General features: G+C 30.8%; 1 protein-coding gene across 1 annotated transcript; it reads left to right on the forward strand.

Annotated features, from left to right (window-relative positions):
- The first annotated feature begins 12001 nt into the window (after positions 1-12001).
- Positions 12002-15565, forward strand: LOC125067501. The gene is made up of 5 exons (XM_047676161.1): positions 12002-12125; positions 12492-12763; positions 13205-13303; positions 14746-14914; positions 15393-15565. The coding sequence occupies exons 1-5, from the start codon at positions 12002-12004 to the stop codon at positions 15563-15565; spliced, it is 837 nt and encodes a 278-aa protein (XP_047532117.1).
- Positions 15566-16682: the final 1117 nt, after the last annotated feature.

Below are 16682 nucleotides of genomic sequence, written 5' to 3' on the forward strand. Positions count from 1 at the left end.
TATATCAGTTACTTAAAAGTAGCTTTGGGTTAGTAAGTAATACAGTTTAATTATTACAAAATTAAATGAAGACTGAAAAAATTATATAAAAAAAAATTTTGATTTTGATAGACAGATTTCAATGACTGCTTAGAAATCAATAAATCCAAAGTCCACATATTTTTATCTTTAATATAATATTGCATTGAGCAGTATGGCTTATTTATCAATGTGTTTTTGAATGAGCTTTAGATTTTGTTAAAATGCCAAATTAGAAATAACTGTGGAATCTTATTATAGAAATGAATACCGTGTCGCAGGAAGGATGTATTCACTTCATGAAGTCGGAATCTAGGTAAGCTAATAAGCTTACCTTCTTTCCTTATATTGTCAATACAATGACTGTCATCGTTTCATTCAAAAATATCTATATTGTAATGAAACTTTTGAATCGTCATTCCACAAACTATATTAAGTGAAGCTACCACCGGTTCGGATTGTAGATTCTATCGAGAAGAACCGACAAGAAACTCAGTAGTTACACTCTTTTAACATTTAAAAATACAGTAATGTTAGTTAAATACAATTATATATGTATGTAATGTATCCTGCCTGGAAGTCAACAAGTATTAACTCCACGCTTTTTTATTTAAGTATAATTTAAGGGTAATGTCCATATTATCACTCTTTCGAAATTAAAACCAAAATTAAGGTATTCTAGAATTTCAGCTTTGCCTTTATTGACGGGTTCATTGTTACGACAGGCTATTTAGAAGTTTGTTATAACCCTTGTCCGAACCCCCGAAGGTCGTTAACGTGTCCTCTCAAACGCCGGATGTTGTGTGATGTATCGGGAACGTCGAACATTTTCCTTTATGTTATGCGCAGTTTCGTGGGACAAACGAGCCCAGGCTGTGAAAATAATACGTTTGTTAGAGCCTTGAAAGTGCTTTTATACAGATAGCGTGTTACATAAGCTATGTTTGTAGAAGATTCGGACATTGGTCGAACTATTAACTTAATATTGAAATCGTAGAAATTAAATTTCTTTCCGAAATGTTATGTGAAAATTAATTTATACTGTTATTTTAGAAATTAGTAGCATAAAACTAAAGCGTATTTAAATATTTGTTATTAACTTTTATGATGACTAAGGAAAAAATATATTTTAAGATTCCTCTTTTTTATTAACTTATACGTTTGTGGCGTTTGCTTTAGCAACCTTATAACGCCTACCGGACTGGCCAAGATTGGAAATTAATTCTTAATAACTGTAACGTCATTTTCAGTCTTAATACTTGCTTTGTTAATTTCTTTTAATCACACACAGATTCACTTTTAAGCAGTTAAATCTAGTTTTAAATCATACTAATTCTCAATCAGTTTACTATTATGTAGTAATTCTAGTCTCAATCATTGATTATAATCACAACATTGTTAATTCTCATAATCGTAGATTTGTTTCATAGCTAAATAATCTAAATATAAACAATAAAAGAGACTTATAAATCAGTCTTTTAAATAATCAACTACACGTTAAATAGAATTATTTGATGACTTAATTAAATAGGCTTTTAAATATTCAGCGTCAACAGCTTTGTCTGACAATCCGTTTCAGATTTTTCTAATAAATAATAACGTCACCGGTGATGAAGGACACTCTCTCGTTTTCAACAGATGTCGGTTTTGACAATAATTTCGACAATCTCGAGTCTCGTCTCGAAGTCCCGGGACCGAAACCCTAGTTGTGTCTCTTCCAAAAATATGAAGATTAGTGAAGTAGTCTTAAAGGATTAGAAAATTTACTCTAAAGGGAATATTATAAATTAAATAATTTATTACTTGCTTAACGCTTTAACTGACTTAAACAGTTTTATCTCTTTAAAACAAAATTAAACTTCAATGAAATCAACAAAAGTTTGTTAAGTATTTATTATAAATACAAAATTAAATATAATTTTAATGAAATTATATTTAATTTGTAAAAATTGTTACATATTTGCTGCTGTAATATTAAGTTATTGGTATAAAAATTTATCGCATATTTGTTTGAGATAAATAGATTACGACACTATTTGACCGATAGCCACAAACACAAATATACATATTTTGAATGGACACAGTCTTTATATATTATTGTAGCTTACCGAAAGATAACGCTCAATTAGGACATCAACTTATATTTGAGTTCAAGGTATTGAACGTTTGAAGCTCGAGCTCTAAGAGCTTTTAAGACTTTAATGGCCGTCACACAATTTGACGGTTATAGCCAAACTATATTATACAAGTTTAACCAACAGGTATAACTGAGTTTCGTAGAGCGGATACGGGGTTTGCCAGCACCGGGCGCAGGTGATTACCTGACATGGTTGCTTCCGTATGTACATGCATCGGATAGTAAAGCGGGAGATGACACTCTCTTGCCACTACTGTGGCATGAGCCTGTGATGGAGTGTGTCATAGTTGGCGCCATGCTAGGCTTTAAGAGGTGTTTGACCTTTCTGCGAAAATGTCATGTCGCAGAAGGAGGCCGTTTAGCGGGAGCTTGAGGAGAATGTTTCCGCTGTAATATCTTCGAAAATATTCATTTAAATTACATGCTGTAAAGGGCCATATTAAACTATATTAAATGCACAATATATTTAAGGTACTTTATTGGATAAGGATTAATGCTGTATTGCTTACAATCACTATGAAAATAAGCCACTATTTCTTGTAAAAAGTAAGGGATCAAAAATCGTTATTGTGGGTTATCCCTAAGAGATGGACATATACCATCGCGAACTTTTTTGTAGACTTTTTTAAGAGGTTAATACTGTACTACATTGTTTTGATCTATCTCGTAGGGTTCAGTTCAGCCAGCGATTGCAATGTAAGCGCAAAAAAATGTGTTTATTTACGACATCACTTTAGAAACGTCTAAGAAAATAATCAGTGTTTTTCTACTATATTGTACATATATTATACATATAAAACCTTTCTTTAGAATCAATCCATCTATTAAAAAAACCGCATCAAAATCATATGTAATTTTAAAGATCTAAGCATGTACAGGGACGGATAGCGGTAAGCGATTTTTTTATACTATGTAATGAAGAGAGTAGTCCGGTCTATTTATAATCTTGAAGCTAGAGACTCCCTTCGGGATGTTTTGAACAAAGTTGGAATACTAGCTACGTCACAATATATTTATGACAATGTTATGCATATTCACAGTAACATTGATCACTTTAATAGAAGCTAGTATAATCACTGTATGTCCACGAGACGTAAGGTTAGCTTATAACGCCAAGTTTGCGACTTCGCAAAGTCAATAAAAAGGTGTTCGTTTCTATAACAAAATTCCGCATAAGTGTTTAACATTACTGAAACATCAATTTCAATAATTTGTTAAAAAAACATTAATAAATAAAGCTAAATATCATTGAACTCAAGTATATATACGACCTCCGTGGTCGAGGAGTGTGTACACCGGTTTTCATGGTTACGCCACTCCGAGTTAGTTTTCTATGTTGTCTTGGGTCTGGATGTTTGTGGTACCGTCGTTACTTCGGATTTTCCATAACACAAGTGCTTTACTTACATTAAGATCAGAGTAATATATGAGATGTTGTCCAATATTTATTTATTTATTTATATAGATGACAAAAAAGCTTGGAGATAATACTTTTGACTTGACTTTCAGGCAGGATATATTATATATATAATTGTATTTTACTTACATAATGTATCTCAAATTTAAAAGAAGATTAATTAGTTTCTTGCCGGTTCTTCTCCGTAGAATCTACATTCCGAACCGGCGGTTGTTTCACTTAATATAGTTCTGTAAAATGATAATTCAAAAGTGCTCGTAAAAGCCTACTAAAATAAAGTATATTTTGAGTTTCGAGATTTCATTACTCCATGCAATATAGCCCTGCTATTCCACTTCACTACTCATATCCGCTTATTTTTATTTCAAAAGTTTCGATAACAACTTCGTCGACGACCTAAACGTCATTTTTGCATAGTTATCTTGACCAAAGATATCACGTCAATGTAATGTCATATATCAATAAACAACTGTTTATCATTAAGTACATGTTTACATATATTTATAAACCAACCTAAAAAAGGGCAAAGGTTTAATATGGAAACAAAAAATAATACACATCAACTCAACAACAATATAATTTTCATGAATACGGCACAGATATATTTTATGTTAAAAGGGTTCCCTTTTAGAATACATGTTTTTCTAGTTAAGTACATAATAATATATTTCACGTTCATATTGTAACGGAAACAGTTTTATTATACGATAAAATTTTTAGAGGAGAAATTGTACATATTACTTAGAACATTCGCCTTTAGAACTCGCAGTAAAATTCAAGACAAGAATTTATACTACAGAAACCAAATTGTTAAAGCTGAAGCTACCAATAATGGACTTCTCTTGTACTTTCTAAGACGTATTCTACGTGTATAAGCGTAAAGTATTTGCTATACGACTCTTTAACAGCTTTGAAAAAGTAATAAAATTAAGTCGTTTCGGTTTTATGTTTATATGTAAATTACATTATAATTTTTTTTGTGGAAAACCAATTTTACTTAGGAAAGACGATAGTCGATAGTATTTTACAAAAAATAGTTTCTTAGTTTTTAGTTTTTAATCGACTAAGACAACGGCACCTCACTAAAACGAGTGTATCGACCTTACCAAGGCCATCACATTTCGCTCTATTATCTCTGAAATAAATATATGTGATCTAACTTTACAGAGCGTTACAGAAGAATGTAATAAGAACTCATTATAAAGTTTAAATAAGTGTCTACCCAATTTAAGTTTAAAAATGTTTTCAGATGTGTTACCTCGAGAGTTTCAGAGCGAATGGTGTTTCCAACTCAACGCGAGCCAACTGTAATCGCCTAACTTGCTTGTAACTTATGTATTTCTTTTTATGAGGATTTTTTGAAAAAATCCAGTTCGTATCCTAGGCTTAGTCCAAATAATTTGGAATAACAAAACTATAAAACTCTCTTTACGAAATTAATGCACACAATATTGGGTGGGTCAAACCCACAAAGATTCCTACAACCCATAAAATCTAGGTTTATATTATGTGAACATAGCACTTTATCGGCTAATTTTTATATGAATATAATCCCTTATATTCATTCAACATTCTCGTATCTCCTGATAGTCACTTCGATACACAGGTTTACTTATCCTAGCATCGGTATTCTTTTGGCAGACTGGCAAATGGTTTACCTGGTGGTACGGAGTCTCCATTCCTGTTTGACAATAGCAAAGCAGTAAATATTTACCATTCCTTACATTAGTAAGGAATGGTAAATATACGTACCAAAAAGAGTTTGCACAAACTACAAAAATATAATTAAATTCGTATTTTTTTTTTTAAATATTTATATATTTATTAAACATCATAAAAAAATACTAATATAAAAGTTTTTAAGCTCTTCTCAAAGTACAAGTCCACGATTCAGAAAACTCCGAAAGTAGTCGCGTGATCGCACGTTTAATATGAGCTCCGCAATCAGAATTTGTTCCAGTTTCCGTGACTCCAAACTTAAATACGCCAACTACAAAGTCAAATACAAGAAACAATGCAACTTAGTGTATATTTCTCGAAAACTTGTACTGTACTACGTATACAAGAATAATATACTTTAGAGTACAACCAATATGCATTATTCGCCAGGTTGTTTTGTAAGAAACTTTGACAATCGATGATTGATAGCTTATCGATAATAATAATAGTAAAGATGTTTATTCACCAAGCATGACAACAGTAAAAAGAAAACCAAAAATCATTTGATATATATGAATTAAAAAGAAAACCGCTGTTGATAACACCGTGGGCTCAGCTAGTAGCTGATTTTCAGTCCGCACCTAAACAAATACCGCCAACACGACGTATAAAATGCATAGTTTTTCAATCTAACAAAAGTTTATATATAACAAAAGATGGAACTTCTAACTGTATATATGGAAAGATGTTTTGAACCGCGACTTGATGTGTATCTTTTAAATATGTATTGCCCTACCGACCGCATTTCGGCCAGGCTCCCCGATCTCAAGGAATTATTCACTGCGTTGAAAATCATTATCACCGTATCTTGTACACGGTTATAATGTAAACGCTAACACAGGTGTACTTCTCTTGTATGAGAGAGCAATTAAATAAGACTGGGCAGAGTTCAAGTATGACTAACGTCTTTTACAAAACAGGGGAGTGTAATTGTTATAACGTTCCAGCGCCACTATACTACTCAGAATTCCTTGAAGGAAACATATTCGCAAATTTATCAAAGTGCAAAAAAATTGCGACTGCGAAATAAAGACAAAATACAGAAATATAAAGCTATAATAAAATGTCTTACCGTTATGAATAATTTAGACTGAAAATGATGAATATTTTAAGTCTGTTCTAATTTTCCAGTTCTTGGATACGTGTCAAGGATAAATGTGTCCGAAACAATAATAATTTACAAAGCATATTATAATCCTTTTGTTGAGCCTTCGCCGTGATCTGTGACTTTGTAACTATTGTAATAGTTAAAGTACGAAATCTGTGCCTTTTTATTTTCATTGAATACCTTTGAGTTTACTATGAATAATCATTCAAACAAATGATTAATATTTATATATACATAATGCGAAAATAACTCGGTCTTTCTGTTACGCTTCCACGGTTAAACCATTGAATCGAATTTGATGAGATTTAGTATGAAGCTAGCTTGAACCCCAAGGAGGGACATAGACAGGCATATACTTTTTATACCTGAAATCTACGGCCGCCGAACACGCGGGCGATGCCGCGGGCGGTAAGCAGTGTCTTATATTTTTGCTATGAAGATATTTTTTTAACTTGTAGTTACAATTTTTTTAAAAGTGTACTAATTGTAGAATAATAAATAAATTTGCTAAGGTTAAATATTTAGTGTAGCAAGGAATAGGTTATTCATTAAAGGTAATTATTTCTTAGGTAAGGTAAATCATTCTGCTAGAGTCAATGGAAGACTTTTTAAAAAATAATGTAAAAAAAAATATTAAGGCTGAATCGTTACTCAAACCTAAAACAAAATTTTAAACTAAGAATAGCCTTAAGAATAAAAAATGTAAAAAAAATATGTAATTATTAATTAAAATGTAATAAAATAATTAAAATAAAAAGGTTACATTTAAATTTACGACAGGGCCTAAATAGAGGCTGTATATATTTTCCTGTGCACTTATCATTATCTTTCCGAGTTGTTTGTTTTTAATCACGGGTCGAGAAAGTGTTTTTAATTTAAAATGTTTAGTGTAGCTGGTTTAACCGAAGAAAAACAAACAAATTTAGATAATTGCGCATCTTGAGAGACATTACGTTTATTTGTTGTGTTCGACAATGCCTACACAAGTTTTAAATAGAAAAAAAACAACATTTTTTTTTGTAGGCACCTATAAGCACTTGAATCTTAATTAATTGAAAGAATAGGAGAGAAATTCAAATATATCTTAAAGATCCTATCAATAAAAAGGCCGAGATATACTCAATCAAAAGATTACAAGTCCATAGAATTTAATTTTCACCCCAACAAAACCGTACACCAACTTAAAAGCTAACCATTTGCCTTGTTGATATATGTGTCAGGCGTGCAAAAAATAATCTGTCAAAATCACATCTAATGTCAAAAATAATGAATAAAAGATTGATTATACTTACCGAACGTGACATGTGATGCGTGATAACATGAATTAATTCCTTCATTCTCCTTGAAATCAACAAACATCCTTACCCTTTACAAATGTAAAGACCTTACAATGAATACGAGTAAATATCTATACATTTCGAATAAAGACGAATGAAACACGATCCACTGATAAAATAGTAGAGGATAAAAATCTCATTATAAAACTTTCATGTTATAAAATACAATTTCATAAAACAAGATAACATTTCTCTTTACATAATAAAATTTAAATAAACATACTATAGTGCATTTTCTCTTCGTAATTCTATTAATGAAAGAATAATTACGTATTTTTATTATACTATATTTTACATTTTACTATAGGTACTTATGATGACGTAAGACCTGCATTGCTTTTTAAACGCTAAAACAAAATTGTCTTTCTTAGCATCGTATTATTTTAATTTTAATAACCGTGTATAAAAAAAATATTAGTGTCTTTTAATATAATAATAAAACTGGAGAGAGTTAAACAAATGCTAGATTTACAAATCTAACATGTCGTGTGGTTTGCTTAGCTCTGCTATATTATATACTACAAATACTAAAACAAATTTCTTACTGACTTTACTTTTAAATGGAATATTTTTATATAACTGTTATAAAAAATTACATTTGTATGTGTATATATGAATACAAAACTATCTAATTCCGATCCAATATATCTGTAATATGGATGTTTTTATCTGTTCGAAAGCTTGGGATTTGCGTATCCCACGCAATCGCAACTCTAAGTCGATATAAGCGTTCCCTAAATCCAACCTAAGGGAATTTTTCTCATCTTTGTTTCGATCTATTTAATTCAATTTGTTTCTTGCACTCTCACCGATAGTATATATACAAGTGATATATCTATACTAATAGTATATTATATACCTATGTAAAATTTATTTGTTTATATATGGGGGTCATCTCCGAAATTAATAATCCAATTCTAAAAAGGTTTTACTGCTAGAAAGTTATATTATTCCCGAGTGCTATATCATTTTCTTTGAATCAATAAATTGCAACCGTGAAAAGCCAGGGCGGATCACTAGTATATAATAGTCTGACTTGACATCATTAGTTTGAAATTCAAAAGAAGAACTCACATATAATGGATTATTTGATATAGGGATTTCAAATCCCCAAGTTGATGGTAGAATGTAAACTACCACGTTTGTGGAGCTGTAAAGTAAACGGTTTAACTAAAGTTTTATTACAAGCACTTTATTGTGGTCATAAACGGCAGTCCAGTATTTGTCAAATAAACAACGGGAAGGGCGTCTTGAAACACTGTCTCACGTGCTTCGTTTTCCAATCTTCAGTAGTTCCAAGTTATCTTATTCTAGATAACGTAAAACGTAATGGAATGCTATTTTTTTATTCTACTAAATAAGTGAAAATCACAGTAAAACTAAATTTAAATATTCAACATAAATACAAACTTAGAATATAATTTACAAATTTGAAAATCACATCCAAGCTTGCAGAGGGTTTGCAACTCTCTAGTTGAGATATAAGGTTCTAAGTCAACTGAACGTTTAAATATATTGTCATTTTTCTTTATAAAATATTACGATAGAACTTCGTTTATAAGGCGCTTCGTTGTATATTTATAAATTCAAAATGAAATAACAGCGACATTATATTTGATGTTCTCTATCAAAGATTAAAATATTTCATCAACTTCGATATTTATTCAATTTTGTAAATGGATCAAATCATATAATGGTATTCAAGTAAATAATATTTCAGTTCGTTTATTAATTCAACACTATTGTTGAATGTAGTATGTGAATAGAATATTAATAGCGACTTTTGTCCCAGTGATTAAGACACTGATGGACGACTTATTAGAAAATAACACGATAGAAATGGATATTCTTGAAAAGCTGAATTCTAAGCGGTTGAAGTCGCGGGCTGATCTTATTATTTCTTTTTCTAAACTAGCTGGAGGTGAATACTTTTAGTATTAAGCCCACCCTTTGTCTAATATGTGTTTTGTATTGTGCAAGTTTTAAATAAATAGATCAACATATATATTTGTCAGTATAATATGAGTGAACCGCCACATTAAATAATTCTGTCAATAGAGTTGAATATGCAAACACATTCAAACAGTACTTGAACGATATTATTAGGAATATATTTAAATTGTCAGCTAATGTTTTAGTAAAGTTGCAAGTTAGCGTTAACCTTAATTTGACTACTGGTTAGTCATCATTCTCGTTCAATTGTGCAAATAAGTATTGGTAGTTTAACGCTTTCGTGTGGAAGAGATATTGTGAGATTGTGCAAACCTCAGAGAAAAGTTTTTGTCATCGATAGTTTGATGTATTTTTTTTAACGTTATTTTAATTACTCCACAGATGTGCTGTCCGTTTCTATATCAGATTAATAAGTTTGATTATGTTAATTTAATGCGCCTACATTTCATTGCCAGGCAGCCTCACAATCTAAAATTATGTCTTCTATTTCGATGGTTGTGCTTAACATTTACTGTTACAATACAAATTTCAAATAAAAGTATCCAATAGTTAAATACTAATCAGTAATGTAACTGTTTCACGAAAACATATTACACAGTAAATTAACAAAGAAAAATAACTATAACCAAGATACTTGAAGCACACAACAAAGTAACAAATGAAGTTCTTACCAACAATAACTTAAAACTTGTTAACAAAGTTGACGAGCATAATTCAACTTAGAATTAATTAAGGCTATAGATACGGATGAGACGAATATTGTTTAAAAAAACGTCTTCTTGCACTTTGGGGTCACACAAAGGCGTGCTGAAATATAATTCTCGTTCAATTAAAAACCCGCATATAAAATCCGTATAAAAAATTGTATGTAAATATTTCGAAACGCAATTATACGTACAGTGTATCTGAACTGTGGTAAAATAAAGTATGACATGCTCCATGCATTTCTTATTATATCGTAAACACATTTTACAATTTATACCGATAGTATTCAAATATAATTATATTTTACAGAATAATTAATTATACTGACTAAATGTAGATTTCATAGAGAAGAACCGGTGCGATATTCAGACGTTACTCTAATCGATAAAGCTACATATTTCATCAAAATCAGAATTTATTTCCATAGTAAAAACTTTTTTTCAATTCATACATTATACTTATGTATTCTTATGTTTAATAGTCAAATTCGTTTGTTTGGTGCTAAAGATTTTCCATTCCGACACTTTTCTATACTAATTTTCTTGTCATCCATTTTATAATAAATTTTTATTTATTATTCGGAATCTAAAAATGTTTGCATTAACATCCTGTAAATTTCCCACTGCTGGGCTAAGGCCTCCTCTCGTTTTTGAGGAGAAGGTTTATATTCCAGCACGCTGCTCCAGTGCGGGTTGGTATCGTAAAATATCGTTGAAATTAGACTCATGCAAGTTTCCTTACGATGTGGTGATTCAGTGGTGCTTGCCTGGGTTTGAACCCGCAATCATTGGTTAAGATGCACGTGTTCTAACCACTGGGCCATGTTTACAGCTGGGTAATCCAAATATATTCCTAATTTCTATTTTATAATTCTCAATCTTGCATAAATTTCATTTAAAAATGTGGTGTAGTACAAAAAATAAACCTAAAAGGTATTCCACCCTTTAATTAAGCTATAAAAATCTTGTCTCAGGATAATTAAAATACTCTCAACACAATCAGGACTCTTTTATGACTGTTTGAGAAGGGGGCATTACATTTTCACTTGTCTTCTTTGATAATGTAGCTAAGCGGAAGCATTTCCTTTCCGTTTGCGTTTTAAAAATGTCTTTAGTGATGAGTGGAGTGATTCTAGCTCCAGGCCAGTTCCTTAACTGACTCCTACGAGAATCTTATATAAATCCGCAGCACACAAACGTGTGTCTGACATGTATGAACACTAGTGTTTTTAATGTTTCTGCATGCTAGATAATATTATGTTACGCGCTGGTCACACTTCACGGTAGAAGACCTCTTTAGTAACATAAAATGACAATATTTGTGCGTCATTTTATGTTACTAAAGAAGTTAATCTATAGCCATCCACCATTAGTCTAAATATTTTAAATTGAACTTAGTAGTTTGATATTTGAAAGAGATATGTACATTTTAACTTAATTAATTAATTACATTTTGATATGAAAATTGTTCCGACATTGAAGAGTTATTAGTTTTGAATTCAATATCAATTACAGTAATTGGATTAAGCGACGATCGATGACTTTTGTTAGTCCATTACAATAACGATCCGTTTGAAGAGCCTAGTTTGAACATCGGACTGTCCAAATATGTCGGCCCAAGTACCACCGTTGAAGCGTAATAATTACTTGCAAACCTCAAATATTATACAACAGATGAAATATTTGATTATACTTGAAACATTGTTCGGGATAAACCGTTTGTATATAATAAGTGGGTATCGAAAGTGGATCCTGTGGTTGAGTTATATTTACGACGTGATGTTACACTTCTTGGTAGGATTTTTATTAATTATCAATACGTTTGGCGTAATCAATCAGCATTTTTATAAAATAACGACGGTCGTCGAATATTTCTTGCTATTCTGTAGCGCTTTATTGCTACAAAGGAATAAATTGAGTAATTTTTTTACGAGCCTTCAAACGTTTGACGAAAATCTTAATATTAGCACGGAAGTGTCTATATTGTGTCCAAAACGGTGGTACTTATACGGTTTAGGAGTTTTAATTGTATACAGTGTCCTTGAAAACTTGTACTCCGTACTTTTTGTTTTTCAAACGCATGATTTTTCTTTGTTAGCCGATCTTAATTATTTACCAGTTATGGCTCATGACATGGAAATGGTTTTGTTCTGTTATTTCCTTATTACAATATTACAAAGACTTTCGGTTCTAAAAGCGCACGTGGCTAAAGTGTTTTCTATTAACACGGAAGATCGTATCGATTGCGAGGATTCAAGTAAATTGGAAGGTTTGTCAAAAAGAGTAAACCTCAACGTTAGTTCTGTGCACAGACTCTACGATCTACTTCATAAATGTTCGGAAGATCTCAACTCTGTCATGAGTCTTTCGGTAAAGTACTGTTTTTGCTTACATTATTATAATAATACGCGTTTAAAAGTTACATTTAGTCTAATTGTTGTCTATTATTTTGAGATAGGGCTTTGTGCAAGCCCGTCTGGGTAGGTACCACCCACTCATCAGATATTCTACCGCCAAATAACAGTACTCTGTTTTGTTGTGTTCCACTTAGAATAATGAGTGAGCCAGTGTAATCACAGGCACAAGGGACATTACATCTTAGTTACTAAGGTTGGTGGCGCATAGGTGATGTAAGGAATGTTTAATATTTCTTACAGCGCCTTTGTCTATGACCATGTGGTGCCCACTTACCATCAGGTGGCTCATATGTTCGCCCGCCAACTAATACCATAAAAATAATAATTAATTTATTCTGTTAGTGAGTAATGTTACTATGAAAATAAAAATTAAAAAATCTTTATATATTTTCAGATGATAGTGATGATAGTGACATCAGGATTATCGACGATAGTTATATTAAAAAATACTATAAAGTTGTTTCAGTCTACAACAACTTATCCTCATTTAAACGTATGTATTATGATTTTATGTTTAAATGAGTTCACCTGCACTACTATGATTTGTTAATAGTTAATCTTTTAATGACACTGCACATATAATACTTTCTAACTTCGTCGAGTTCCTAAGAATGGATAATTTCGCATTTTGTCCTTTCTCAACGCCCCAAGTACCAATCCAGTGTTCTCAATTAATTACCAAACTATTTCTGCACTAGCTTGATTTTATTATTAATTTCTTTTGGTGTTTATATACTTTGATTTTTTTTCGGTTAAAAATATTTTTTCGTCTCTCTCAGTTACACTACTGTTATTATCCATTCTCATTATTCTGCGTTTTATCATTTACATAGACTAATAAGAAGTTATGACTGTGTATATATTTATCTCTCTCCAGTCCTTCTTGAGCAAGTTCCTTAGACCGTTCATGATTTATTTCGTACTAGCTGAACCTGCGGCTTTAAACGCGCGAAATTAATAAAACTTTACCTATAGCACATTTTTACCCACGATGAGTAAATTAAAAATAGTACCTATAGGACTCAGCTCAGGACTACCTGCATACCAAATGTCATCTAAATTGGTACGGCCTTTTGAGTGTAAAGAGGTAACCGACAGAGATACTTTTGCATTTATTCGTATAACATTAGTGTCCTTGTTGTGCTTCATAACATTTGATATCTAAATTAAACATTCTTCTTGTAATATATACCATCATCTACTTTCAAAATCTTCGAATACCCGAGACCGTACGTACTAAATTTGCACTGTTTCCGTTCTCACTACGCTAATTTAATAAAAAATATATTAAGTACATTTTATACTTATGTCAGATCATAAAACAAAAGGCGAAAGATGAAAAGCGATGAAAATTAAAGTGAAGCAACAAAAGCGAATATAAATTGCCGATAGAGCGAAACAACGCGTCTTTTTGTTAATGCGTCAATAATGTATAATAATAATAATTAATTATGATTAAAGTGACAGCGTTTATGACATGCGGTTCAACCTCCTTTTGTTTTATAATCTGAGATTTCGAAATTTAAAGATCTAGTACGTCGCCTGCAGATTTTTAGGAATTTCAAAACATATGACAGGTTTTTTTTTTATTTAATTTCATTTCAGCTTACAAGCTGGCGACGTTTGTTCGCACGTTTTACTTTTGTTTTTTTTTTTTAAACCATAGCACCACTCTCTTCGCGGCCAGTAACTTTTTTCTGTTCTCTACAATTAATTATTTGTTAAATCGTAACTATTTAGTAAATTATAATCAATAATCCTCCTTAATTTTCTGCATATCTATTGACGCAGCTCCTCAAAATAAGGTCATAACCTATCTTCTACGTGCAGCTACCGTTTCATAATCACTGGGACAATTTTTTTTTAAATTTTTTATAAATAATTTACATTAAATTAAATTAAGATTCTCGAATATATTTTTCGTTTGTTTTTCAGGCTAAGCATCAGTTAATAAGCAGGCAGGCAATACTTATTTTTTCAATCGGACGTTCTCTAAAGTACATATTAATGTTGACTTTTCCTTGTTATATATCAAACAAAACACAAGTCCAGGTTTCTGTTATACGTACAATGATTTATGACACTCTGAACTCAATTCAACTCGGTAAGTATTTATTGGTTGTGATTTATTGTCAGTTAGAATATTGTTTTTTTAAATTAATGTACAAGTTTTGATCGATTTATTAATTCGCAAGGATTTGTGTATTTCGCAAATACTCGAAAATCAAAGTATACTTAGTTCTTAAATGTTGACTTCGTAAATACTTGAAGAGATTTCGTATAAAAGTCTAGGAATAAAATAAGTGAAATATAAAAAATAATATACAATCTACGTATTTTTATTTTAGATAGAATATTATGAATTGGTCTTTTAAAAATTTCTAGTCATAAAATTATTATTAATTAATGTTAAATTATTGTCTGATTGATTTTATAGAAATTAAATTTGTTTCAATTAATTAGTATATTGATTTTGTAGAGTCGAAAGTTTATCGAACTTCTTATCTTTATACAATGCTTCTGTATATATTTTGTATTTGAAACAATTCTCATTGGCACTAACAAGTTTTTTTTTTTTATAGATAAAGTCGAACGTCGCAAAGTTAAGGCATTCTTCCAGTTGGTTTGTGAGAATAAATACGCGTATGCGCTTTATGGAATAGTTAATTTAGATATGTCACTTCCCCTGAGCTATAGCAGTCTCTGTACCACCTATCTTATTATTGTCGTACAATTCTCAAAATTCTTTGATTAAATTTTAAATATGGAACGTGTTATGTAGGTAAGCCTTTACGTGTGGGCGTGCGATAAATTGATGAATTGTTTCTTTTAATATGTGTAAAATAAAAAAAATATATGTGTTGATTGTTTGTGTACCTTTTTACTTTAGGAAGAATTTTATTCCCTCTTATCAATATATTATAAATAATTACTTCCTAATACCACCAATTTATCTTTATCCACCCACTAACGTTCTATATATCGATGTATATATGTAATTTGATATTACAATTAAATAAAAACAAAAATGTATGTGTTTTCGTCTCTTCGACATTAAATGTATGAACTATACAATACCGTTTATAACAATCTACTTTTACAACAGTATTTATAACATACTAAATATGAAGTAATGAATGTATACCATCATAATATATCAGTCAAGCGACTAAGTGCTATATTAAATTAAAATGATCGATTATATTTGTTGTGGTTATCCTTTTCATTAGAATTTCTATATATGTTTTAATTATATTTACTAAAAAAAACTCCAAATATGATTTTCATAAATCTATTAAAAACGACACGGTTATTTCAGACGAACACTGCAGGTAACTTAAATTGAATAAAAGAATAACACGCTCATACACACTTAGTTTATTTGTACTCGGACAGAACGCTCTCTGCATACTTTATAACAGCTTTCGTTGGACCTTACGAGCTTACCATATTTTCTTTTCTGAAGATTTATTATTTATTATAATCATAACCTACGTAAGATTATTTTTTTAATAAATATTACCAACAAAACCTAGAGGAGGTTTTGTGGCATTATATATATGTATACCATTTTTTCTGGTGATTGAGTAGTATATGCTGCAGTGTCATATATAGGGTAGTTATAATATATTGACGACCCCGTGGTCGAGTAGTGTGTACACCGAGTCGAAGTAGAAAATTTTCATTAGTTTTCTATATTGTATTGGGTCTAGGTGTATGTGGTACCGTCGTTACTTCTGATTTTCCATAACACAAGTGCTTTAGCTACTTAAATTGGGGTCAGAGTAATGTATGTGATGTTGGCCAATATTTATTTATTATATTTATTATTTAATAATTTAGATAAAATATTATAGTTATATGTGGACTGA

This window comes from Vanessa atalanta, chromosome 11, assembly GCF_905147765.1.
Source record: "Vanessa atalanta chromosome 11, ilVanAtal1.2, whole genome shotgun sequence".
NCBI classification, from domain to species: domain Eukaryota; kingdom Metazoa; phylum Arthropoda; class Insecta; order Lepidoptera; family Nymphalidae; genus Vanessa; species Vanessa atalanta.